At 43.2% G+C, this 27,893-nt stretch overlaps 3 protein-coding genes across 6 annotated transcripts in view; 1 reads left to right on the top strand and 2 right to left on the bottom strand.

Moving 5' to 3' along the window:
* Positions 1–1,040, bottom strand: part of LOC311013768 (collagen and calcium-binding EGF domain-containing protein 1-like) — a 42,038-nt gene extending 40,998 nt beyond the window's left edge. For both annotated transcript variants that reach the window (XM_084009958.1, XM_084009959.1), the window contains exon 1: positions 827–1,040. The gene's annotated coding sequence lies outside the window, so the exon portion shown is untranslated. The remainder of the gene's footprint in view (positions 1–826) is intronic.
* A 3,069-nt stretch (positions 1,041–4,109) lies between these two features.
* On the bottom strand, positions 4,110–16,405 carry LOC311010888 (enhancer of mRNA-decapping protein 3-like; the record flags this gene model as incomplete). The annotated part of the gene is made up of 5 exons (XM_084005531.1): positions 4,110–5,674; positions 6,068–6,285; positions 7,666–7,819; positions 15,599–15,961; positions 16,390–16,405. 5 exons carry the CDS (start codon positions 16,403–16,405, stop codon positions 5,340–5,342), a joined length of 1,086 nt encoding a protein of 361 aa, XP_083861657.1. The 3' UTR covers positions 4,110–5,339.
* A 2,564-nt stretch (positions 16,406–18,969) lies between these two features.
* LOC311011265 (uncharacterized protein) lies at positions 18,970–24,212 on the top strand. 3 transcript variants are annotated; one of them, XM_084006107.1, is made up of 4 exons: positions 18,970–19,440; positions 20,249–21,462; positions 21,553–21,680; positions 23,668–24,212. In XM_084006107.1, exons 1-2 carry the CDS (start codon positions 19,270–19,272, stop codon positions 21,293–21,295), a joined length of 1,218 nt encoding a protein of 405 aa, XP_083862233.1. In that variant the 5' UTR covers positions 18,970–19,269; the 3' UTR covers positions 21,296–21,462; positions 21,553–21,680; positions 23,668–24,212. The 3 variants fall into 3 exon arrangements, with proteins under 3 accessions (XP_083862233.1, XP_083862232.1, XP_083862231.1); XM_084006106.1 differs by lacking the exon at positions 23,668–24,212 and adding an exon at positions 22,585–22,718; XM_084006105.1 differs by lacking the exon at positions 23,668–24,212 and adding an exon at positions 22,236–22,376.
* The last annotated feature ends 3,681 nt before the right edge of the window (positions 24,213–27,893 follow it).

Below are 27,893 nucleotides of genomic sequence, written 5' to 3' on the forward strand. Positions count from 1 at the left end.
CCCAACAAAAATGCAAAACGATGCCAAAAATCCCAGACCACAGTGTTTGGACGACTTTTAAATCCATGTAGTCATCATTTCAACTGTCCCTCTAGAGTGAGTTAAACGACATTTTCACACAAAATCAAAACGGCTAATCAGCCTGAAGCACAGCGCTGCTTGTTTAACCGACTCTCAGCTTTATTTCTGGGCTGGCCCACAGTACTGAACTAGGCTGTGTCAACAAACATTCATAGAAGATAGAGAATATCATGGAAGGTAAGTAAAGGTCAAAATCACGAAGCGTTAGACGCGGGACCAAGGCGTCCGACTATGGAACCAGGGAAGAAGAGGGTGGGTGACTCGGAGGTTTCGGGCAAAGCCGCAAAAACCGCCCCCCCCAACAAGAAAATCATTGTAGGCAACCAAAAAGATCGCCAAAACGTCCCTTTAACGGCTGCCTTGTTTGTGTGTTGCTGTTCTACTGTCAAACACAACGAATGTATCGGGAAAACGACTGGAGGGGTGACGTAAAATCAGTTTGGACCTAGCATACACTGTGTCCGAAAATGGATCTCGTGACGTTACATTGTATGTTGACTAGCTGCTAAGGCTAACGCTCTGAAACAGATTTAACGTTAGCTCTGTACAGTGTGAACCGTTCGCCGTACTATTTCGAAGCCGTTAGTGAATGTGACGTAAAGCCTCGTCCAAGAAGTTGGAGAAAACGAAGCCCAACAATGACATTCCCTGTGCGCTATCCTGAAGCTTCCCGAGCTAAAAAAAAAAACCCGTTGCAACAGCAACACAACGAGACAAAACAGTGACTGCGCTCTGGGTAACTCACCCAAAAGATACCGCTGTGGTGTCGGGCAGATGTTGCTGCAAATTAGCGATGTAGGCCCATGAGGAGGACTCCTGCGGTTGGGGCGCATCCAGGTTCAGCGGCGATACGATTAGGCAATCCCAAACGTGGCTTTGCTTTGACGTTTGTTGCTACTCTGTCTGCATATGTGTGTATATGTTTGCGCATGTGTGAGTGTGTGTGTGTGGCAAAGCTCTGCAAGGCCTGCTGCTGGAGGAAATGGTCTCCGCTCCGTTGGCGGACCGCGCATGCGCAGAGGAAGAGCACAGACACCGCGCGAGCGGTCTGCGAGCACAACCGTGCGGCCAACAGGTGAGACTGTCAACCGATGGCAGACTTGTTACTGAGGGAGAGGATGCTGCCTTTCAGACTGGGTAAAGCCGTGGATACAGGCTCTGGTTTACTGCTACCACTTGTACTAACAAGTTCAGTAACTTGTGTATATATATATATATATATATATATATATATATATATTAGGGGTGTGAATCTTTAGCTTCACAGCGATTCGATTCAATTCGATTAACGATACAGCAGATGGCGATTCAAGGACGATTTTTCTTTTTTGTAACAATTCGATTCGATTCTGTAAACCACGATTCGATTCAGTAACTTGTAACCAAAATTTTATATCCATGAAATAAACATGCAATAATGCAAGTGAGATTATCTGTATTCTTCTGAAAGGTGAAAATAACATATTTATTCTAGAAAAAAGTAGTCCTGCATAATATTTTATGCTGGATACAAAAATGTAATTTAACATTGCTCAGTTATTTTGAACATTATTCAATAGAGTACATGCTGGCAGGGGAGAGTGTGTCTTAAACGTATTAAAACATTAAATCATAAGAATCACGATTCATCTGATTAAATGCATTTATATCGATTATTGGTGAATCCAAAGCGATTCATTCTATTTATTTATTTTAGCAGATCGATTTAGTAGAATCTATAGGACTGACAATCGATTAATCGATTAATCGAATGAATCGTTACACCTCTAATATATATAGATAGATAGATAGATAGATAGATAGATAGATAGATAGATAGATAGATAGATAGATAGATAGATAGATAGATAGATAGACATTAACTAATATATAATAACTTTATATTAGTATCCCCCCCCCCCCTAGAGAACATAACACTCATCCAGGTGGGCCATTGTCTGCACCGGAATAAAAAGTTGGAAATCTTTATTCATTACAAAGTGCAATGCGTTGACAACAAAACAACATAAGGATGATTAATGAAATCAAAATCCTCATCTTATGGAGGTCTCGATTCAGAATCATATACCGAACATCAAAGTGGAAAATCAGATCGCAGGCTGATCCAACTTTTTTGGAGTTTTTTCAAGACGTGTCAAAATGATCCTCAGTAGTGCGTGTGGCCTCCACGTGCCTGTATGCTCTCCCTACAACGCCTGGGCATGCTCCTGATGAGACGACGGATGGTCTCCTGAGGGATCTCCTCCCAGACCTGGACCAGAGCAGCAGTCAACTCCAGGACAGTCTGTGGTGCGACCTGGCGTTGGTGGATGGAACGAGACATGATGTCCCAGATGTTGCTCAATAGGATTCAGGTCTGGGGAACGGGCAGGCCAGTCCATAACATCAATGCCTTCATCATGCAGGAACTGCTGACACACTCCAGCCACGAGGCCTAGCATTGTCATGCATTAGAAGGAACCAAGGGCCCACTGCACCAGCATATGGTCTCACAATGGGTCCGAGGCTCTCATCCCGGTACCTCCGGCAAGCACATGGAGGGCTGTGCTACCTTCCAAAGAAATGCCTTCCCAGATCATCAGTGACCCACCGCCAAACCGGTCATGCTCGGTCCTGCTGTTGGGTTGTTGTCCTTCTTCGGCCCCCTCCACGTCTCCTGGAATCTCCTCCATGCTCTTGACACTATACTGCTGGGGGACACAGTGTGCGCTTATGTGTCCATCCTGGATGGGTTGCACTTACAGGGCAACTTCTGTGGGTTGGAGAAACCGCCTCATGCAACCTCTAGTGGTGCAAACACTGCCAAGATTCAAAAAAGAAAAAAAATCTGCCAGAAAGGCCGAGGAACCGAGAAATGGTCTGTGGTCACCACCTGCAGAACCATTCCTTTATAGGGATGTCTTGCTAATTGCCACTCGTTTCCACCTGTGGGCTGTTCCATTTGCACAACAGCACGTGAAATTGGTTCCTAATCAGTGCTGCTTCATAATTGGACAGACTGATATCTCAGAAATATGATTGACTTGGAGTTACATTATGTTGTTTTAGAGTTCCCTTTATTTTTTTGAGCAGTGTTAGCAGACTGCATGTCACAGCAGGAAAAGCAAAGGTAAAAATGATAAACTAATGATGGCTGAATTCCATTTAGCTACTTTAGTTTCAGGGTCCTGGTATTTAATGCTTCACCGTTAAGTGTAGTCTGACTGTCTGCGCTTCATAATGTTGTTACTGTGTAACCTCACCTCAATGAGTCCACGACTGTAACTGTGCTGTAACTTGGTTTAGTTCATACAGAAGTTAGCCTACCACAATGGTCACAATGGCAACAGTACACACAAAAGTCTGCCGCTGTCTGACCATCCTATATATTGATTTCAATAGGAATGTTCATTCTTCTCTTATTTCTGATCGACTTGATAACTCACCAAGCAGGGTGGCTCCTTTCAGAGATTATATTACTGGATAATTATCCATGGTGCATTATTGTGTATCTTGCACATCTGTGTGTAAAGTAGCAACGTGTTACTCTAGCTGTCAAACGAATAAAGTGGAGTAAAAATTACAGCATCTCCCTCTTAAATAGTTGTGTATTGAAGCATTACATGTAAAATACCCAAGTGTCTCAAAACTGCACTTAGTTGTAATTGAAGTGTCTTCTCTCAATTACCAAAAACAGGATCTCTTAGTTTACGCAGTGGTTGCATTTTTCCAAAACAACAACAACAATGCATATAAAAGGAGCTCCCAATCAACGCATTTTCATCTCGTCAGAAGATCCATGCAGCTTCAATTGTTTTGCCCTGTACTTCACATGTATATCTAAAGATAACATATTTAACAGGCTAACTAACTTGCTTTGTACTCGTCTCAGCTGCTTTGTCAGAAATACCAAAGCAGGCTGGCAATAAATTAGTCAAAATTTTAAAGTACAAGATATTTTCAAGTGTTGGCTACTGGTGGAAAAATGTGAGACACAAACCCATTAGCACAAAATGTACTTTATTTTGTATTGCATCTTTTTCCTCCCCAAAGTGTAGAAGTTAAATGAGAAAAAAAGGAAATTATTTATAGCTACAGTTTTTTGACTTGAAGTCCTAGTTGATGTAGCTTTTTGACTTGGTTTAACTTGAAGTACGGTTGGAAAAAAGTTCATGATACAAGGATTTAGGACAAAGAGCTCTTGAAAAAAACTATCAGCATTATTATATCATCTTATCTGCCAGTCTAAAAATACAGATTTCCTTTCACTTGTAGAGTTGACGTTTTGCTGATCCGAGGTATTAACTTAACATGACTACGGTGACCAAAAGAGTGGAAGTGGTTACTTCACTGAAGGTGACTGAATATGAGGTGTCATAATGGAAAATAATAATTAGGTTTCACTACACCTAACTCGCCATAATCCCCAAGGATTAACCTGGTCCAAGAGGTTTTTGGTCACTGGAATGTGTTCTTCAAAATCATGTCTAATCTGCAAGAATTCAGAAATTAATCCTCAGGAGTGCCAGCTACTACTTTTCATTTTCAGTGTCGGTGGTGATAATCTCAAAACACCCAACAGTTCAAAGATAGTGCTATCAAATGTAATGTCAATGCAAATATAAAGTTTTTCCATTAATTGTTCCTGAGATGTTACCAAAAATAAATACAAATACTACAAATATAGATCATGTGAAATATACCCTTTTTCAGTGAAACATGCTACAACCATTACTAGACAAAACACACCCATTTGAGTGAATACAAAATTGCATTAAATTGAAAGACAACGGACTCATGGGCCAGATGAGTGGCAGGGTTGGCAGACCGCTTTAGGCCGAGCTGTGCACGGGGTCGCAGGGTCAGGACCAGCGCCGGCGTGCAATCTAAAGGAGGAAACAGGAACTGTGTTTCTGCTGCTCTGACTGGTCACAGGATCAGAGGTCAGAGATAGACTCGCATCGGTCAGCATTTTGTAAACATATTCACATCGTCACAGAGCCCTTATCAAAACACGCCAAAAGAACAGGAAACCTTTCCCTCTCAAAAACAAGAGGTGTCGCACGCAACATGCGGCAACCCCCGGGGAGTTTCCCGCGGGGTCGGGAGGAAAGACCCCCACCGTATGCTTTCAGACGTGTTGTACACACTTTGTAACAAATAGTCATATAGTTGCTCTTCAGATATTGCCACATACACAATGGCACCTTAGTGGAAAAAGCAGACCGTTCCCTCATATTGTCCCGTTTTAACCAAGTGCAATGTCAGTGGGTACTCTGCTACGCCGTGTGCAGAGGAATGACAAATTTACATCCAAAGGGTGAGTGGTAGCTGATTCCAACTTCCTGGAAAACCAGTTTAGGGATCCCAATGTCACAGAGGTAGACCCTGCTCTCCGTCTCGGCTAAAGGCAAAGGGAGGCCCAAAGAGAGGGTCCACTTCGCCTCGACAGTCTCATGCTGACTGCTGATCGCGGGGTCGATATTTAGGACCGGAGCCCGGTTCTGGTTGGCCCAGTAAGCGGCTGACTGGTACCAGGACTGCTCCCTCAGCAGTAGGTTCTCATGGCAATCCAGGCAGTTGATGACCAGATCAACTGGGCTTGTTGGCAGGTCTAGAACAGGAGAAGAGGAGAAGAATGAGTCAGTCTGGTGAAAACAGTGGTTCAAACCATGAGAGAACGTATTTTTGGTGCATGGGATCTTGCTAATAACTGCCACCAGGCGAAATGCTCCCTAACTGTCTTTAAACAACTGTCTATCTAAATTAATTTCAAATATGTGGAGCCATAAATGATCTGCAAAATGTTTCAATGTGGCTTAAATGCTGCTGCTCCACTAGAGGGCAACATTTAGCTTCAATCTTCCAACAGCACTCCGAATCACGTTTACATTTACCACCAGATGAGCCCGTACACTTACATACAGCCCAGCATGGTCCTTTCAATCAGCCTCACTACATCCCGACTCGGCAGGGATTTAATAATCGACATACTCTCTTGCTGTACCTTTGACGCTGGCCACTTGCTTGCTGCTGGTCCTGCTGTAGAGGTTGACCTCACTGGTGACCGACTCCTGCATCTTGACAAAATTGGGCAGGAACAGGATGACCTCCACTTCGTGGTTGGCCAAGTGTCTACCACAGCTGATGCCCTGGGCTCCCTGGATGTGTGGCCCACACAGAAGGACCACCGTGGGCCTCTGGTGGACATTTTTAGGGGTGAGTCTGGAGACATTCAAGAGATGGAGAGATTATTCCAGAAAGAAAGACAACCGATGTAGTATGCACAGTACTCATGTTATCACATTAATTGCATAATTTGCACCATGCTGATTGTCTGAGATCCAACCCTGACAAACTCTCAATCCAGGACAACATGAGAAATGGTTGTTTAAAAGTACCAGGGAGCCCTCTATCCTGCCAGTGTACAAAGGACATGCTGTTCTGAACCAGCATGCAAACTCAACTCGTACTGTGATACAGGTGGGACTATCGATCCGAGTTAGCTTTCTAAGTTAAAACATTGTCGTTTTCATTAAACAGTGATGGAATACGTGTTTTTATCAAAATAAAAAACTGTCCATACATTGAAAATGGATCAGAGACATGAATTTGCAATTATACAGGTTAGGGAGGGAAAAATGGTCTAATAATGCTGCTATTTACAATAAACAAGCTGAACTGCTGGCTATGTAGAACTTTATTGTCAATAGAAAATCAGTTAGTTAGCTTACTAACGTTACGTCTATCTGCTGCATTTTGGAGCAAACATTCAACAAAAATGTATCTGTAACTAAAAAAAGTGTCTCTTTTGTGATTACGGACACATTGCAGAAACTTTCAAACTGTCCATCTCATTTATAGTCACAGGTTCAACATGTTCCAATTGTTTTTTTATTACTAGACAAACAAGTAGCCTAGTGTCTTTGATTTAATGCTTCAGTATCTGTACAATAGGACTTGAATGACTTGTATAACAGGGGACAGGGAATAGTGGAACACTACTGTGGTGCCAGTGATTCTGGTGTTACACTTGATCTGAGCAGTAGTCCCAGCATAAACTTGAGACACATAAGTATTACTGCTAAGTTGATAAAAGAATCGGAGACAATAAACCTGTTCGTAATACAAGCCTCTCTGGTTCTTTGATCTGAAATAGGACTAAATAGCTCATGAAGGTGAACAATATCAAACAGGGCTGCTTCAGTCTGTTAGGATGTTCCTGACCTGCCGTGTGACTGCTCACTGTAGTGCTTTCCTAAGAAAATAAACCCTGAGGGACCAGGGGTCAAGGTTAACACCATGCAACCTATGTAGAAACATGGCAGTAAAGATGATTGCCATGGAAACGGGAAAACATGACATGAAAACAAAACGTAGGACAGACCTGCTCTAAAGACTCTATAGCCACTCAGACAAGGATGTTTGGCACACTGTTGCACAATCCGTTTCTACTGAAATAAATCAGTGGCTCTATTTCTGCTGTACTTCACATCAGACGAGAAGTAATATACGTCAGGAAGTGTCTAACTTCACACTTTTGCACCCTTACCAGACGGTGGTGGGCTGCCCCATGACGCCAGAGCCAGGAGTGGCATTTCTTACCTGTTTGGGCCACCAAGCAGAGTGAGAGCCATCTGACTGGAACAAACGCCGATCGTCTCCACCCGCCGCTCAAGAGACAGGCCCCAGCGCTCTGCAGCTGCTAGCAGGCGCTTGTGAAGCTCATATGGAACGCTGGGAACCACCAGGCCTGAATCTGCAGAGAGAAAACACGCAATATGTGATGAACAAGCTCTATTTTTCATGTCTAATGTACTCTGGAACCTTATTTACTTTCAAAGTGCATGAGAAAAAATGAAGTGGGTACCACACAAAAATGGTTGTTTGCTCTCCAGCTTAATTATGATTGTGATGTAAATGTAATTGTTAGTTATTAGTATTGATATAGAGTACAATCAGAATACTTCACAACTGTTATGTTTACTTACTTGACTAGAGAAACTGTTTTAACATGTTTAAGTACATTTATTCAATGACTGTACTTAAGTACAATGTTAAAAGTACTTCCACTCCAAGTTATTGCTACTCTATACTTCAACACCACGACATCTCAGAGAGAAATATGGTACTTTTTACTGCACTACATTAATCTGAAAGCTTTACAGATGCAGATTAATAAAAGTAAATATAATAAAATAAATTATATATTATTGTAGATTGAACTACCAACAGTATATAAAGTAATTTAAATGAGCTCCACCTTTACCAGCTGCAACATTAAAGTGATGAACACATGTATTATGATATAATTAGATTATAATAGAATAGTATATATTAATCTGCACAATGAAAACTTTTACTTGAGACATATTTTGAATGTAGGCCTTTTTCCAGTAACAGCATTTTTACACTATTGCTGATGGATCCACGTACTTCCACCACTCTGTGTTGACATTGGTTTATTAAATTACTGAAGGGATTTCTTTCACTCACACCCTTTTCACACACAGTTCATGTGGTTTTAGTGCTCCTACACCTTGCTTCTCTACGGAAAGACCACCTGCACCTCTGCTGTTCCTCCTCACCGTGAGTCATTCAGCTGACCGTCACATCCCCCATCACACACATCTGGTTTACAGACCTGCATTTACTTTAACTGTTATGTTATGACCACTACTGCACATTCACGCACATTATGTTTTGTTGTCAATCTTCACAAGTATACATTTTAAATAATATTTGTGACTACACTCAAAACATTCGGTGTTTAAGCCCCGGCAAAATTACCTGGTGACGCCACTGACCGAGTCAGATGGATGGCATGTTAATGTACAGGGTTGGTTATAATAAAACATGTTCCTGCTTCACGTTCCTGCCCAGATGAAGCGACCTGAAGTTTAACAAAAAAGGCACAAAAAGCGAACTTCTCCAATAACAATAAACTCTGTCATTAACATTCCTCCATTGCTATCAAAGCTCCATGCCAAAATTCAGGCAACCCAACCTTACATGGCTCATTGGTTAAGGCAGTCCATTGGTACTTAACTGTAAACATGATCTATGTAACATTTCTGATTTTACAACACAGTGAGACTCAGTAGTGGGAGACATTGTGCTAATAAATGCCACCAGGTATATTGGATGTATAACGAAGTCTTACATTTTAAAAAGTCAGTCTCGCTGAAATAGAGAAAGACAGAACAGCATATGTGAAATTCAGGGAAAGCGTAGGAAATCTAATCTAATTTCAGAAAACGATGAAGCATCCATTGAAATGGTATGACATGTACCATATTTCTAAATTAGACCCAGAACTGTAATACATCTTCATTAGTACTGTCATTTTCCAATTTATCTTCATCAGTGCTTCTTGCAAAAGAGCAGCTGGAGGAGAAGTGAAACCCAGAAACCTGACCCCTAAGATAACGACAGACGGTGGTCTTCAGATAAACCCATAGGAAGCCGTTCCCCAGAGGAAAGCCCTTCCTCCTCCTCATGACCTGATCTTGTTCCCGTCACGGAAGATTCTCCATTGCTTCTCCTGTTTGTCACCGCTGTCTGTGGCAACAAAGGGAAGATTGGCAGCCTTTACAAAACATGACAAACATGAGGCGGCCAGAGTGAGAAGCCTACTCCCACCGGGCCCCGCGTTCACACGCACCATCACATGGTTTTTCTGACCAACCCACAACCCTTAGCTGTGAGATGGGGCCGCACTGGGCTGGACCCCCCACATCGGCTGCCGTCTCAGTCAAAACATGCAGCGGGTTGGCGTGACAAAAAGGGGACAAACATTATATATGTATATGTACGAACACCTGCACCTGTATCCCAACGGCTTGTGGTGAGAGATTGGGTGAACATGGGGGAGGCATGGCAGTAACTGGCCTAAACATTGGATTCAATTCACTTTCTTAGAATGAATTGTTGAGAGATCTACAAATGGCTATTAAACAAACGCAAATCCCAGACTGTAATCGTTACTTATTTGCGGTTGTCGTTTCTGTATAAAACTGTAACATTTCAAGGAATGCGCAGACTTTTTGATGAAGCACTTGTCAACACTTAATGAAAACACCATCAAAACTCTCACTATTGCAATGTCAAACACTTCAGTGCCCCTGTAACTCCAGCAATTGCCAGTTTTCCAGATGTTGCCTGAAGGAGGCATACATTTTAAATTAAGCATCACAAGCAGGAATATCAGAATCCAAATTTGGATTATTATATGTCTTAGAGTATTTATAATGGATTGATACAAAGAAGTACTATTGGTCCATTTATCCAAATTAAGACAATATTGCGGGCGTTCAGTTTCTGAAAGGCTTACATACTGCCCGTAAGTCCACTACTAACTTCCTTTTAGTATATTTAAAAAGCAAGTAATGACATGACAACAGTAGGGGGAGGTGGGGGGGGGGAGCACCACAAGCCATAAAGTCCAATTATTATTATATTATTATTATACTGTTCGGCCGATATCTCCAAAACTAGGCAACTCACACCCCAACAAACAATCTACATAAGTGGTACTACAGGTAAGAGGACACATTAAGTTTTGATTTTGGTGTGAAGCGCACCATCAACAGCTTTTACATAGCTTGTTTTTCACCTTCTTGTTAGTAGCCATCTTCCTTTTGAGAGAGAAAATCCCTTTGTTTTTATGACTTGTCACGTCACGTTCTATAACCTTGTCCAAGTTGCTCTCATTTGTGTAGTTTTTTTTAATGACTGTATTAGAGAACTACAATTCAGCCTTTTATCACTGTACAAACTGTAGTGTGTGGAAACCTTTAAAGAGCCTTTGCTAATCCCGATCTGTCTACTACCCGTGGCACATCAGAAGGGTAATGAAAGCCAAGCTGGGGGAACTGCAAGGCTCAGGATCCCTTTGATAAATAAAGCTGCTGGAAGGCAGTTAAGTCCTTAATGGTCTCCTAAGGATCGCTGGCCTGGTAGCTGAGAACTTGGTGGCCTCATTGGTGTGCATGAATTTGCACCGACACACACACACACACACACACACACACACAACTGTGTATAAACACAGAGGCTCATGCCGTGCCTGAGTGAAATTCTTGCTTATCTTTAGGTTGGCCCTGCTCCCCTCCCACTATTCTTTCATTGATACCGCACAAAGACTGCTTATATGTTTCAGCGGGCAACAGAAATGCCTATCCTCGCAGGAGTGATAAGCACAGGAAAGTCAACTGCCTCTTGTCATGCAAACTGCTGCCTCGTGAGCCAACCTCAGAGGAAGTGGGAGTATGCACTCGCATGCGCCAATTGCGTTCCAACCATCCCACCAGGTGCACTTCTTAATAACTCTCTTGCTGAAGTTGCCGCAACCAAAAGTACCACCACTCCCCTGACATCCACACGCCATCTCCTCCTCCCTCGCACACATGAAGTGATTTATGCACAAATTCACACGCACACACACACCCACTCTCGATGTGGTGCAAAAAAAACTCAACTCATCAGTCAACTAGCTAAACCGGGTAGCCATGAGTATGCAGCAGCACTAAAATAAACTGAGCTGGAAGCAATCCTTCAAGCATGACAAGGGAACTGACGCGACCGAAAGCAATACACGCAGGCTGGATGCGCACCGTGTGTGACTAAGGCTTGTGCTGGGTTAGACGAGGCTGTTCCATTCCTCTCTATTGCACCGCAACAGTTGAACTATGTTGACCTGCACCCTGAGGAGGTAGCAAGATGGGGCACAGAAAACAAGCTCAATGCAGTCATTTGTGAGATTCCTTTTTTCCTTCCCATTTTAGTTATTTATTTATAGTGCCAACAACAATCAAACCAGGTAGCCTATTGTGTTTCTTCTTGTTAGATTTCAGCTCCACTGACATGAGCACAAGAGAAACTCCACAGTTTATCCATAGCAGACTGAAAACTTATTCCGGTCTGATTTCAGTTTGGCCATAAAAATAAAATATATTGATTAAAAAAAAGACTTTCACTTGCGGTTTCTAAATGTACCACATGAATCAGTTCAGCATATTTAATGAGGTTGATGTACTTGCATGATTCTTGCATTTTTTGGGTTGTATCCACATGGTTGAGCCACTTATTGTAAGTGTCTTTGGATAAAAGTGTCGGCTACATGTAATTTACAAAGTTGCAAACGGTGAAGCCCTATAGACAGGTGAGTAGGATCAAATCAAAGAATCTTGCTCATTTTTTATTTATCCATGAGTGTGCATCTCTGCGTCCATCCTTGGCTAATCTCACTTTTCTGCTATTCTACTATTTTGGATGACCAGTTATGGCTGCATGCTTAAGAACCTCTCATGGTTGTGATGACTCACACTTTATCAAAAGACCTTTTACTACCTGTTTTATACTTCCATTGACTGTCTGCTGACTCCTCCCTCACTACTTTTAACTGCACCCTAGCTGGTAGGGCCCACTAGTGATAACATAGCTCATTGCATCACTGACCCCCCCCAGCTGCTACTCTGGATGCAGCCCTGTTTGGCTAACAGCCAACGGTTGGCACCAAATGGAACTACCAGTACGTTGCTGTACGTTGCCACAACTCAGCTGCTGTTATGTGTGCAGACAGCTTGGTGAGCTAATTTGCAAGATGGTCTGACGTGTCTTCTATGAGACGTCGAGCCAATCGCCTGCATTCATTACCACTTGTTTGTGAGTTAGAATGAAGTGAGTTTTACGACGCCTAACAGGCCATTGGTGTCTAACCACAAAGTCAATGTGAACCTCATCAGCTGAGCCTAATAAACCTCCACGCTGCAACAGTAACCCTGATGCACAAACAAGTTAAATCATCGTTTATTAACAGCTGCAGTAAGCAGCTAAACAGACAGTCTAGTGAGTCTCCACCACATCAATTCAATTAGCTGTGAGGTTGTCAGCTGTGTGTCTGCTGCGAGAATCTGTCAGGGTTTCCACCAAAGTATCACAGCCTGACGTAACGTATTAAATAAATTAGAGAGAGAGTGACGTGAGTATTAAGTCAGCAGTAACATTACAGCATGAATGTAGCAGAGCAGTGTGTGTGTAACTTTTTATTTTTAATATTTATTTTAACTGTTAATCTCATATCATCCCTACTGCCACCTCTGCTCCGTTTGGATCAGGAAAAAACAGCATAATGTTGTATTTCTACAGTCAGATATTGAGGACTATCTGATGAAAATTAAAACATGTTTTCAAGGTTATTGTTAAATCATCATGAAGGTCTACTAATCTAATGTCAAAACTGCAGCTTGAAACTTAAAATGCACCATGTTTGCCTTCTCTTTGCATGACAGCATGACGTTTCAAGAGGAGATCATGACACACACAGGAGGATCACATCCATCCCAAGGCCACTGGGTCAGATGGGTTAAAATAGTTTGTGATGACGCTCATTTATTTTGCATCCTGCTTTCTCCAAAGTGAAGGAGCACGCACAAATAAATGAAAAGTAGGAAAATCAGCCAGACAGTTGGCTTGGATGCAATTTGTGTTGCGGCCTGGCTTGTTTGCGCTGAGGAGGTTTCACTGCACAGCTGGAGTCAATCACAACACAGGAAAAGCAAGACAATAGCAGAACTAAACTTACACACACTGCAACCTTTACAGTTAACAATAGTCTATAGAAGCAGGCCCGCCAAACACCCATAGTGCACTATAGCAACCTTTAGAATACAGGCGGGAACGTTGTTTTCATTTTCTTATTTCATATTGTTGATTTATCTGTTTACTGGCAAAGATTCCGGGACAAGAGCACTGCGGTTTGTTCCTGCTTCAGAGGTGCTGTTTATGTAAGCCTGTACGGCGGCACGCTAATTACAGAGTGGAGAGGATGGGGATTATGATGACAGCCCTGGGAAGCAGATCTGCCTGCACGGTAAGAAAAGGAGGCTCTGCTCAGCAGCTGTCTGCTGATGTGCTGAACGGTAGACAGCTGCTCCCCGCTGAGCTGCTCGGTGTCACCACAATCTGATCGACAGTCTGGGATACGCAGCCTTATTCCAGGTATAGTAGTCCCGTTATTTTATAGGGGAGATACTGCATGACCGCTGATCAGAGAGAGAGAGATTTCAACCAGAAAGAATCTACATCAGCCCCACAAACCACCTCGTCATGGGACCAGACAAAAAGGTGGAGTTTGGTGCCCATTAGTTGTAGTACAACACCTACTCATACACCATACGACTCAGTCCTTTCTCCAATTACCCACAGGGTGACGCCAAGGCCTGTGTCAGCATGCCATTCACTTAACTTACGTCAGTTATGTAACACTCTGGTTCCTAGAGCGGGCTGAAGTGTGAAAAAGGAAGGATTTATCATCTCGGTGAAGGGAGAGGGAATAAACAGTAACCAGGAGGATATGATTGCAGTCTGGCTGCCCCACGGTGATCTTTCATTGGCCAATGCATCCACTGAGACATGCCGTTTTTCCTCATCGCATTCAATAGAATGAGACAGTACAGCACATTCCTCAGTGAGAGCTTCCCAGTATTGTCCGCAGAATCGAGTGTAAAAAAAAAATAGTTTTGACAAGAGCTGTAACTGCTTTCAAAACAGTGTTTGGTCAAAGATTAAACACAGTAGAAAAAAAAACCTAGTCCTTCCAAAACAAATACTGCGGTCAAATACTGACATGCTCGCTGCAAAAATAGCCCAAAAAGTGTATTAGTGGAGTTGTGAAATGATTCTATTTCTTTCCTCATATCATATATACAAAAGCTCATATGACAGACTCACGTCAGTGCACTCTGGTTTTAAACACAAGCATTGTGACTGATAGGAAATTCTGCCCTCATCATTCCTTTTTTAAGCCGCGTACGTTTCTAAAACATAAGGAAAATTTATTTTTAGCAAACATCTTAAAACAGAAGTCAAAAAGTGCTTCATTTGAGTCATGTTTTGACCCGGTGCTTATTTGCTGCAGGTGGGTGGTGTATGTGGGACTGCATTCAAAATATACTTCAGTCTTCAGTCTTGTTGGCAGTAATGAAAGAACATGTCAGCCACTTGCAGAGGCTCAGCCATGTGTTTTTAGTTTCTCAACAACATTGAAGGTTTTAAGCCCAGAGGAAGAAGCTATATCAAGTTACACAGAGAACACTTTGGTTGTTTCATAGCCTTTGCTGAAAATGTAAAACACATATTATTTTTTTTACTTTTATTGTTATTTTTTTATCATTACTGTTATTATTATTGCTATTATTATTGTTGTTTTTATTATTGTGTTATAGCATTATTGTTTTTAATGTAATTGTTGTAATTGTTATTATTGCTATCATTTATGTTGCTGCCATTGTTATGTTATATAATTGTTATTATTGTTATTTATTAATATTATATTTTACAGACTAGCAGCTACAGTATTGATGAGCTGAAAGCTAGTTGCTGTAAATCCAGATTCAACAATAGTTTCAATATTTGTTGAAATGTTGGTTGCTGCCACGGTGAGTCATAGAGTGTAGCACGAGAAGCCATAAACAACGCTCTAAGTCCTACACGTGTGTGAGTGTCTCCCTGTGTGCTGTATGCGTCTTGTTCTCACCGGTACAGTACTCTCTGCCCCCATGCTGGGGCACCGTTATCTGTCGGTATATGACGGGCTTCACCTCCAGAATATTCTCATCATGGCGATAGGACAGGGGCTTCTGTTCGCCCGTTGTGCCGTGATGCTGCGCCCTGTTGCTGTGGCTGACGGTCCCATCCATCTGGGAGAAGACGGCGGCTTTGTCAAACAGAGCCAGGTTTCCCTCAAAGTCAAAGTCTGCGCCCATGGTCTCATCGGTCCCGCCTCCGAAGCACTCGTCATCCTTTGACCTCAGCGGCCCTCCGACACCTCCGTTCCTCACACTGTTTTTCTTTTGTATGGCCTGCGTCGCCCCTCTGCTGTTAGATGAACCTGCAGGGGCTGGAGAACACAGAGACACAAGATAGAAGCAAAAAGACATGAGAGGTTTTGTCATCAAGCAGACATGTCTTTATGAGAGTCTTGTTTGTTTCATCTCTATCAAATCACCTGTGTTTCGTTTTGCTTCAGCAAAACGAAAAAGAAAATAACTAAAGATCAAGGTTGCACTTCAGATATTATAGAAAGAGTGTTCTTTCTGAAGGGTTAAACCCTAAAACATAAGAAGCCATTTTGGCAACAGCTTATTTAAGTCCCCACATTTGGCATGTATAAGCAGCATTTTAACATGGAAAATGGTAATGTATTTGTAAGCAGATGAATGCATTTATTACCAACTATACCTCCCGTGAGGACCCATACGTGGCTTTGCTCTGGGACATCACAAGCCCATTTTGGCTTTTATCTCAAACCCAAAAAGCACAGATTACCCAGAAATCCTCCCATGTCTCGGCTGTGCTCACATCCTAATCGCCTCTGAAAGGAGGTACGAGCTGTCTAACTATACATCATCATGCTGTAAATGGTGTAATCCACACACAAAGAGTTCCTTTACTCGGCAGTTTCAAATTCAGGCGAGATGCTCGTAACTCGATTCATCTCGTGGAAGTCTGACTGCTACTTTTCTTACACTCTCTCGGTTACTTTACTACGGCGAGCTGAGAACAAACTGCAGACAGGCAAAATGGCCGACTGAGCGGCTTTCAATAAAGTTTACATACATGTATGCACAAACAAAAGAAACTAAATGAACAGGGAACAAAAAAAAAAAAAAAAAAAAACTGGAAAAACCTGGCCTTCAACCCCAACCATGCAGAGCTCTCACGCTAACCGGGAGACAGAGAGGCACAGTCTCACGCTACTGTCACTGTGACAGCTAAGGTACTTTGGACTCTCTCACGCAAGACACTGGGAGGCTCAGTCATAGTACACCGGTACTGATAGGAAGCCATTAATCAACTATAAGCCAATTTGAGACCTGAATCAATAACAGGATGCAGCCTTACAACCACCAGTACAGACAGGACAGATTTTGTGTACTAGTATTCATTAGTGATTTACTAATTAACTCCAAGTATGAGAAGAAAGCATAATCGAGAAGAGTGGTGGGTTAGCGTTCACCTGTGTGAACAGTGATAACAAGCTACCAGCCTTTTTTGGCACATGCCAACAATGTCTTTATTTGCAAGGAAGTGTTTTGTCATGCTATGAATCAAAATTCTGAATGAGCTGGGCAGACCTCCAAGTCAAACAGGCTAATGAATAACAAGTAGGGAGACAGACGGTGAACTGGATTTCAGTTTAGACAAACTCGCCACCACAAATTAGTACAGGTCCAGGGATATTTCAAAACTGAAATATGGGCTTTGGTGAAATTAGTGAGGGATCTCCTAAACGGTCCTTAAACATTTGATATTCAATGTCAATGACGGTCTGTTTACCTTTTTTCACAGCAGTTCCAGGGATGGGACATGAAATATGTAAACTGTTTGTCCTGAATAATCCTGTTATGTTACCGTCAAAGTTATCAGAAGAAGTGTGCTTGTTGCCAGTTTGAATGCCTGAACCAGCTGGGAAAATCTGAATCTGTAACGTTCGCTGCCTCAGTAACTACAGCTGATGTGCCTGCGAGCACGTAACACACTGGAACACACAGGAGTTGCTGTGTGGTTAACAGTGGAAGTCCTTAAAGGAGTCATCACCTGGAAATCGCAATTTCTCTTGTTAAAACATGCATATCTGTGTTTGACCTCAGTTGAAACTTGCCTGAAAGGCTGGAGTTTGAAAGTGGCGCCGTTTTTTCGCTTCTGCTCTTTTTCCGAACAGGAATAGCACACAAGGGTGTGCATTCCTAAAGCACGAGATTTTGATTCTGCGCCTTCGGTGACGTCACCGTGGCGGCTACTTGCATAAGCCCACCCCTCTTTCACCACCCAACCCCGCCCCGTCCGCTACCTGAAATCGCCGAAGCGCCGCCATTATGTTTTGGAGTCTGCATGCAGGCAAGCCCCCCCCCGGCTCTGTCCTTCCTGCGGCGAATCAACGCGCGCCTCATTACATATTATACAATGCACATCCGGACCAGTCAAAACCTCGCGCGTAATCTCGCGTGATAAAATCGCGGTACGAAAAAGGGTCAGAACAAGCTCAATGTTTGATTAAAATTTTTTTTTTTTTTTCTAATAAGTTTTACGAATTGATCCAAAGCGATCCAAGGGGGGCTGGATACGTATAAAACCAGGTGATGACTCCTTTAATCATACTGGGAAGCTCTCAGTGTGAATTTAATAAAAAATGAATGCACAGCAAAACTTAAGCCAACACATGGGGGAAAAAGTAAGCTGTAAGTAAATTCACTCCATATACAGAAGTAGCATGGTGGTTATGGGAATGGTTTTCCAGTAACGGTCTGGAGGTCCTCTTCCAAAATGCCCTTTTAATGAGATCTGTTGGGGTCTGATTGGAATTCGACTCTGCATCATTCACAAAAGAAGTTTCTAAATTCCCATCCTACTCTCCCAGAAAGATACATAGCAGATATTCAGAAACCATTTCTGGAATCCGCAATCTTGTATAAGCAACGGCCCACCCTGCTTTCCCCTCTTTGTGGCCGGGGGGCTTCTTGGGAGCATGGCATTGCGTGTGAAAGGACCAGCCCTGCCCAAGCCACTCAGCACTTTGGCCCCATGCAATTTGGGGCATTAGCTCCCTGGCCACCATCCTGAGAGCTGGAGATTAAAATAAAAAACTCAAAAGGTAAACATTGCCTCCACAATTGATATCGCTTTTGCCTTCCGAGCACACTGGGACAACATGGCTTCCTGTTGGGGAGGGGGGTTTCCTGTGCTGAGCAGGAGTGAGAGAGGGAGAGACAGAGAGAGAGAGGGAGAGGGAGAGAGAGAGGACAGGAGGGCACCGAGGCACGAAAGCCAGGCTTTGCATAACATTCTCTTTAGGAGCAGACACAGAGGGAGGGGGAATGTTTATTGATCTTAGTCACACACATATAGAGTGGTGAAGTCCCGCCCCTCCATTTCCGGGACATGGGTCCTCAAAAGCAAAAAAATATCAATGCGATTCAATGGGTAGATACAAATTATTTTCTGGTCCCGTTTGAATTGTGCCATGGATTTCACATATGTTCTTTGTGATATTTAAAGAAAATTTTTCACGCAAAGAAGACGACAATTAAGCGCGAAGAGTTTTGATAAAGTTAGGTTTTGTGTGAGCCGCTTTGTGAACTACAGCTCCTCGCTGTTCTCGTCGCGAATGATATACGTCACCACCCGCCGAGTCCGAAGTCCGCCGAGATGGCTGTTTCTCTGCTCCACTTCACCGCTTTTTTCCAAGGGCAGAATAAAAGTATCGAAAGGGGGGAGAACCACTATAAGTCGGGTCATGTGGAGAGCCTCAACTTCGCCGATGGGGAGATGGTTGGCCTTGTTCACGCCAGTCAAAGGGAGCGGCGCTACAAGGCATCGGTGAGTATTATAACTCCACTAGCTAACTACGTTAGCAACAGTGTCCGCCTTTTTTTCCCTCCGACTTGTGAACTCGTACTAGATCGATCTGACATGCTCATTGTGCAGAGTGACGAAATTACAGCTACCGGTACGTACCTACAATCAATCAATCAATCAATCAATCAATCAATCAATCAATCAATCAATCAATCAATCAATCAATCAATCAATCAATCAATCAATCAATAAATAAATACAGTGACTCCCGATACTTTAGGATGTGGTGTTAGAGGACTAATTCATCTGTCTAACCATCATAACTATTACACCTGAAACTGTAAACACAGCTGATCGATCGGAAAAATATACCGCTGGAGTGAATTTCACTTCACTTTCTTGCTGCATATATCTGGTGACAGCATCCCGCACTGTGTATCCTCGAGCTCTGACTTGAACCAGGCCACATCCTCCAAGCAGACCTCTCTGGCTAAAGGGTAATAGGTCTCATCCACCTCAGTCTATCTATCTATCTACCTATCTACCTATCTATCTATCTAGATCTCTATCTAGATCTCTCTATATATATATAATATATAGGGAGATCTGTCAGGCAGGTAGACTGAGATCTGTCAGGCAGGTAGACTGAGATCTGTCAGGCATATACTGGGGAATATACAGCATATACAGAATAGCATATACTATACCTGTGGTTTTAAATACTGTGTGTGTGTGTGTGTGTGTGTGTAAAATTTAAAATCACACTGCATTATCCACATAGTCAACCATGATCACAGAATTAATAGTCTCCCTCCTGTTGTTTTGACAGATCTCCTTGGGGGACGATGGCAGCATTTTGAAGACTTCCTGTAAGTGCCCAGTGGGGGACTTCAAATGCAGCCATTCAGCAGCCATTGCAATTTTTGCAATGCGCGAGCTCAGTGTTACTGATGTCCAGTGTCGGTGGAGAAAAAGCTCTACTGCGAAAGTGACACTGCCAGTGTCAGAGCTGTATCCCCAGGTGGAGGAGACCTACAACCCTCTGGCCAGAGAGGTCTGCTCGGAGGATGTGGCCTGGTTTAAATCTGAGCTTCAGGACACACAGTGTGGGATGGCGTGGCTGCTTTCACCAGAGCCAGAGCTCCAGCATCAGGGTGTTCTAACTGTGCCTGAGCTGGTGAGGCAGTTCAAGTGTCAGGGGCTGGAGAGAGTCCTGGCTGAACTGGAACTGACGGAGGCTCAACGTCAAAGCATCCAAACAACCACTGTGGGGCAGAGGAGAAATCCTCAGTGGCAGCGGCACAGGCAGGGAAGGCTTACAGCAAGTAACTTTGGAGCTGTCCTCTCACGGCGGTCTGCTTCTCCCTCTCCATCCCTCATGAAGAGGCTGCTTGGAGGACAGAATCTGGATGGAGTGCTTGCTGTGAACTGGGGGGTGATGAATGAGCGAGAGGGGGTGAAAGCGTTTGAACAGGCTTGTCAGGTGGAGGTGCGTGATTGTGGACTCTGTGTGAGCAAATCGGGCATCCTGGGAGCGTCACCTGATGGCTTTGTCAGTTCATCTGCCCTGCTCGAGGTGAAGTGCCCCTACAGCCAACGGAACTCCACCATCACTGAGGCTGTCCAGTCAGCATCTTTTTGTTTGTGTGTGGAGGGGCAGGGTTTTCGACTCAAGGAGACCCATGCGTACTGGCACCAGGTCCAAGGTCAGCTCCACCTAACGGATCGGGACCTGTGCTATTTTGTGGTGTGGACCACCAAGGAGGCAGCAGTCATCCCCATCCCCAAAGACCCTGCGTGGGGACAAAACCTCCTCATTCTTGAGGATTTCTACCGGCAGCACATTCTCCCAGTGTTGATCAGTAGAGAGGACTGAATCTGTATATAGTATGTAAATAGTTCTTTTGTTCAATAGAGTGTTCTTTTGTTCGTGTTCCAATCATTTTGGGAGACAATGGATCAGCGTTCCTGTCGCGTCTCCTGTCAGTACCTGTTAGCAGGGAAGCCAATGATCCTAATACAAACTAAAGGAGCAACAAAAAGGTACCAAGGTCAATTCATTTAATCAGTCAAACTTATTTACAGAGACAGGTGTGTAACCCCCCCCCCCCAACCCTCTCTCACCCCCTGCAGGCTCTGTGGGCACAGATGAGCGGCCAGGTGAACGTGGAGGTGGACCAGATCAGAGACCACTACCAGAACGTGGCCTCCAAGAACTGCAGAACATGTCCGTGGAGCTGTGGACATGCACGGTTCCCTACGTACGTAAAGTGAAACTAACACATTATATATGTCCATTACACATCCCATGTCTTTATTTATTCAGTTTATTTTAATAGTAATAATTATGACTAACATTCAGTGAAGACTTAAAATTCAGTATCTCCAAAATTGAAATATTGCAAAATAAAACATTTCTTAAAGCATTTTTAATATAGAAATGTTGGCTTTCTGAAAACTATGTACAATATGCACTGGAAATTGACTTTTCCGTGATATAGTAATGTAATTATTTGTTGATAATTACCCCCCCCCAGACAATTCCTCTCTTTTTTGGTTCTGACCCGTTTGCATCCCTGATATACCATTCACTCTCTTTTCTCTCTCTATCTCTCTTGTACCCTCCCCCCCATGGTTACTTGTTGCTTATGAGACCTGCCATGTAGGAAAAAGTAGAAAAAGTTTTAAATTAAAAGCCCTACAACCTTTCATACACGGTTCAGTGATATTGATTTGATTTTGATCAGAGAAATAAGCACCACTCTTTTTGTCAACTAATTGGTTACCAGTTTTACTTGTTTTCCTTTCCCTTTTAGATTCATGCCAGGACAGTGAAGAGGAATGCCACCAATTAGTTGACAGAAAGAGTGGTGCTTATTTCTCTGATCAGTGGCTGTTGAAGATTAACTAGTGCACAGCACAGCTGCACCAGCACGTCAGCGGAACTCCTGAGGTGGGAGGGGATGACCTGAAGGATTTTGAAGTCCTTGATGCGCGCATTCGCCCTTTCGACGTGGATGCGGTTACGCGCCACTTCTCGCGTTGCCCGCACCTCGCTCTCCGTGAACTTCCCGTTATTCAGGAAAGGCGGAATGTTCACAGACACACCTTCTGGTACAATGTCAGATATTAAAAATCCCTTGTCTGCTATCACCATGTCTCCAGCCTCCAGGTGGTCAAGCAGACCTGACTGGATGGTGATGGCCTTGTCAGACACAGAGCCTGGGAACAAGGAGCTACAGAAGGTGATCACGCCGTTAGGAGCGACACCAATCAGCACTTTAAAAGAGTACATCCCTCTGTAGGTCGAATACATCATCTTGGCCTTGTCCATCTCCTTTGGAGCAGCCACCTGGATGTCGGTGCAGTCGATGATGATCCTGCAGTTGCTGGCAGAGGGCACAAAGGATGCAGGCATGCTCTCCCTGTTCTTGTGTCGACTGGGCACAGCTGCCATCATGTTCCTGAACAGTAGCTTATGCAGCAAATGAATGATTGTCTTAACTACATTTGCTACTGTTGCAGTGCTGCAGGAAAACAGCTGGGCCAAGTGCAGGTTGGTGTAGTTCTGGCGAACCTTCATGAGCGCCATGAACACCTGAGACTCCATCGTCAGTCCTTCAACCTTCCATCCAGCTGCATAGACGATGGAGCCCTCAAAGCGCTGCACCAGCCCCACCACCTTTCTAAACATCGCCTTATCTGGAAGGCCAGTCTCCATCCTGATGACTTCATCACTCCGACCTTCAGGAGAGTAGATGTCTCTGTTTTGACAGACTAGACTAGAGTCCTGGCAAACAACGGTGCCCTCAGCCTCCTCCGTCTCTCCTCCATTGGGTCCTGGGTAGATCTCATTCCCTTTCACCTTGCAGTATGTGTGGTCGATGTGATCAATGTGGTCAGGGTCAGGGGACTCATTTGATGGTTGGGTTGGGCGGGTAGGGGTAGTCTTCGACCACTTAAAAAGACATGGGCCCTTTTCTTTGCCATGTGGAAAATGGCAGCCACACACCCTAGAATGTTCATTTGGCACGCTGTCTGCACGTCTGTAAAACAAAATGGGAAAAAAAACATTACCATTGATACTATCGATGGCAGTGTTATGGTATACTTGTGTGAGTGGTTTACTGTTTTTCTTCTCTTGATTTATCAGTGGAAAACGTGCCATGTGTTATCACTGCAAGTGAGTGCTGTCAGTCCCATTGTAGATCCTTGCTTATGTGTGTCTTGTTTTCCTTTCCCCTTTAGACTAGTGCCAGGACAGTGAAGACGTCGCCCTCACCGTGAGCTTCAACGTGGTGTGACTGAAGATGGTTACAGTTAATGATTACAAAGTACAATATTGTTTTGGCAAAATAGATTTTGCATTTATTGCCATATGAACAATATGAAAAAAAAAAACTAACATCAAGTTGGTGTCATCAACTCTTGGCACAGACGCATTCTTGATATGAACAGTAATAATAATTCTCAAGCAAAAACTTAAATTGTAGTTGCACTACAGACCAAGGTTAAGGTCATAAATTTCACAATTAGAAGTGCACATTAGGGAGAAATAAACAGTAAACAAGTCGGGGATATTTGAGTGTGCAACTTTTTTTGTCTTCTGGGCAAAGAGGTGGGGAGCAGTGTGCAATTGCGAAGTAGAACATCTTAGAGGGAACAGTGATTTTAGGACTGTTTTTTACATACCTGTAATCATAATCATATCCAGATATCATATCCAACATCTGGTTGTATTTTACTGGTGAATAGGACCCACCGGTGTATTTTCAATGGAAAAAAGGTACAATTTACACACATGTTTTTTCATTATGTTGGGCGCACGAGTTGGCCGCTCCTCAAGTATAAAGGTGCGTGTCCACAGGCAGCGGTGTTTCCCCGCGTCCCATTCATTGTCTATAGGTGCGTGTCCACAGGGGCGATTTTAAACGCCTGTGGACGCGCCGCTTCCCAGGATTGCACGCTTGGTGGGCTGCCACTAGAGGATGATTGACAGGCGCTCTCCTTTAAACAACACATTTTTGCGAGCGTTCCCGAGGCGGCGAGTCGAGCCCAGTGCCTCTGATTAGCATAAAGTAGATTCGACTTCAACTTTAGGCAAATGAGGAGCGGCCAACTCGCGCGCCGTCTCTCGACATTCGCCGCGACGCTACCAGAATGCATTGCACAGCTTTTCACATAGACAATGAATGGGACGCGGGGAAACACCGCTGCCTGTGGACACGCACCTTTAGTCGAATCTACTTTATGCTAATCAGAGGCGCCGGGCTCGACTCGCCGCCTCGGGAACGCTCGCGAACGCTCGCAAAAATATGTTGTTTGAAGGAGAGCGCCTGTCAATCATCCTCTAGTGGCAGCCCACCAAGCGTGCAATACTGGGAAGCGGCGCGTCCACACGCGTTTAAAATCGATTTGTGAACGGCAAATTCACCTTCAAAAGACTGCCGGATGGTTCAGTCGATAAGACCAAAGTCATCTGCGCGTACTGTGGGTATGAAATGAGCTACCATAGAAGTACGTCCAGTCTGAGATATCACTTGCAAGCCAATGCACTTATATCCTAACTGTACTTATGTCCTGTTACACTATCTCCTGTGACATGTTCACTTTAATTGTTTGTGATATATTCTTATAACCCTGTTTTGATCCCATGTTTTGGTAAGGGGATATTTGAAGTGTTAAATAAACATTTTCATAAATCAAGTATATTTGCCCTTATGTTGTTAAAAGTATTAAGAATATGAAAAAAATTCATTAAAGTACATTTAGAAGAAAAAAAAATGTGCTAAAAAAATGCGATTAATTTGCGATTAATCGCGAGTTAACTATGGCCAAAATGCGATTAATCGCGATTAAAAAAAATCAATCTTTTGACAGCCCTAATATATATATATATATATATATATATATATATATATATATATATATATATATATATAAAGGTTGACCAGGACCAGTACCATTTCTGAACATGGAGGCACCTGGCCAAGCAAATGAACAAGGGCAACTGCCTGCTCCATGAAGAAGAAGAGGAAGGAAGAGGAGTAAGGGTGCGTGGTGGTGGAATAGGGGGAAGAGGCCGAGGAGCACGAAGACACCTTGTTGTCCTGGATGAAATTTGGGCCACATTTATAGACCATGTTGTCAACCACCGTCTCACAATGGTGGAGGCAGGTCGCAAAGTGCAGCCTAATGTGCCTCGCTCTACAGTCTCCTCCATCATCCAAACCTTTCGCAGGGAAAACAGGTACTCATATCAGTCAATAATTGGATTATATGTTGTATACTGCAGGACAGGACACTGAAGAAATATGTTTATACATGTGTTCATTTACCTATTCATTTAGTGTGTGTGTGTGTGTGTGTGTGTGTGTGTGTGTGTGTGTGTGTGTGTGTGTGTGTGATAGGCCTGCAGTAATGTACCTCAATGGGATGTTATGATACTAATAATGACAAGAAAAATATTGGAGAAAATAAACTATGGAATTATTGATGATACAGTTTACAGTAGTATTCCAGTCACTGTTCAGTGATGCATTCGAATAGTGGTAAATACAGAGGCATACATTACGAATGGAGTGTTGTCCTTTGAATTCTATGTCTAGGATTGAACGACAACCTGGCATGGGTGGCTACTCTTACCGTAAAATCCTATTTTTTTTTTTTTCAGTTTTACACACGATTGTATTCTGTTAGACAAAAAAACTAGTACAGTAACCATTGTCAATGAAGGACTGGGCTAAGACTTAGTGGTTGACATGAGGGATATTTCAATGGTCCTCTGCAATAGTGACAAAACATCTAAACATTTTGACTTGCAGTGCTTACACAATGCCAAAGGGACAATGCATTTTGGGAGCACTGACTATTTATATGAGAAAGGAATTTAGATTTGACACATGAGCGAACTGTTTTGGGAGAGATATGAGCTTTTGCAGGTGAACCATGGTGTTGTGCTGAACCATCCAGGTTATTTTGGCAAATGCACCAAGAGTGTTGAGAACGTCCGGTCTGTTTCGAGAAATGAGCCAAAGCAATTGAGAAGGATCTTTTGTCTTTTGGGGGCACTGACTATTTATATGGGAAAGGAATTTAGTTTTGAAGCATGAGTTTTGGGAGAGATATGAGCTTTTGCAAGTGAACTATGGTGTTGTGCTGAACTGTAAGACTGTTTTGCCAAATGATCTTAGAGTTTTGAGAATGTAATTTCTGTTTCAAGAAATGAGCCAAACCAATGGAGAAAAACTGTAATAAAGTGGCCCCTCATCCAGCTGCATTTCAGCGTCATGCTGTATCAATCAGGTCCGCTGAGGAATCTGAAATGATTATAAAAGTCAACGTCGCATAGAATATTGCAGAGGAGGAGTTGCCGTTCACTAAATTTAAGTGCGAAATTATTCTGATGAAAAAAATGAAGAACAAGACAGCTGCGGAGGTTGGAAACGCCACGTACACGTCATTCATGACTGACGGCGACACAGACGTTATTGTCTACTGCCGCACTTTGCGGAAAGGGAGGCCGGTCAACATGTTAATTGGACATGTCGAGGTGGAGCATGGACACGCACAGTGTTTGAAGGCCCACATTACAGCATGAGAGATCATGAATTGTATTCTAGCCTATTCCTAATATTATTAAAATTGAATAGCCTAATCGAGGGGTCTAATTAAAAGTCTATTTAATTTAGTTATGAGTGTTCCTAGTATCAAACTCTGTACTTGGAATGTACGGGGTATTCATCATCCAGTAAAGAGGAAAAAAATTCTCACCTCCCTTAAAAAGGAAGGTGTTGAGATCGCATTGCTGCAGGAAACCCACCTGGAGGACCAGGAACACCTCAAGCTGAAACGAGACTGGGTCGGCGAGGCTTTTTTTTCATCCTACACCTCAAACAGTAGAGGCGTGTGTATTCTAATCAACAAGAAACTGCCCTTTAAACTCGAATCCTGTGTCAAGGACAGTAATGGACGTTACATTATAATTAAAGGCCTACTATATGGAAGATATATTTCAATTCTTAACATGTATGCTCCACCTGGTCACCCCACCGATTTTGTCACGAAGGCATTTTTGGAGTTTGCTGAACTTGAAGCTGAATGTTCTGTAGTAGGTGGTGATTTTAATTGTCATCTGAACCCACTTTTTGATAGACTGCCGGCAGAAACTGGGGCCCCTTCAAAAAGAGCTAGAGCATTAGCAGATACATGTAATGAGTTTGGATTTATTGACATCTGGAGAACTGCTCATCCTGATTTAAAAGAGTTCACTTTCTTTTCCAGCGCTCACAGAACTAGCTCCAGGATAGACTACTTTTTTGTTCCTAAGCTGATGCTATCATCTGTGGTGTCTTGTGACATAGGAGTTATCTCTGTTTCTGATCACAGTCCAGTATTTTTACAATTGATGTTTAATGAAAAACAAGGTCTTACTAATTCTTGGAGGTTCAACCCACATCTACTCAGCGACCCCA

The sequence above is a fragment of the Eutrigla gurnardus genome (genome assembly GCF_963514095.1).
Source record: "Eutrigla gurnardus genome assembly, chromosome: 1".
Classification (NCBI taxonomy): Eukaryota; Metazoa; Chordata; class Actinopteri; order Perciformes; family Triglidae; genus Eutrigla; species Eutrigla gurnardus.

What these genes read in the sequence shown, in the direction of transcription:
- LOC311011265 (XM_084006107.1), top strand. Translation starts at nt 19,270, where the DNA reads ATGGCTGTTTCTCTGCTCCACTTCACCGCTTTTTTCCAAGGGCAGAAT. An exon ending in AGCGGCGCTACAAGGCATCG is followed by an intron (nt 19,441 to 20,248) that starts GTGAGTATTATA and finishes TTGTTTTGACAG; the next exon opens with ATCTCCTTGGGGGACGATGG.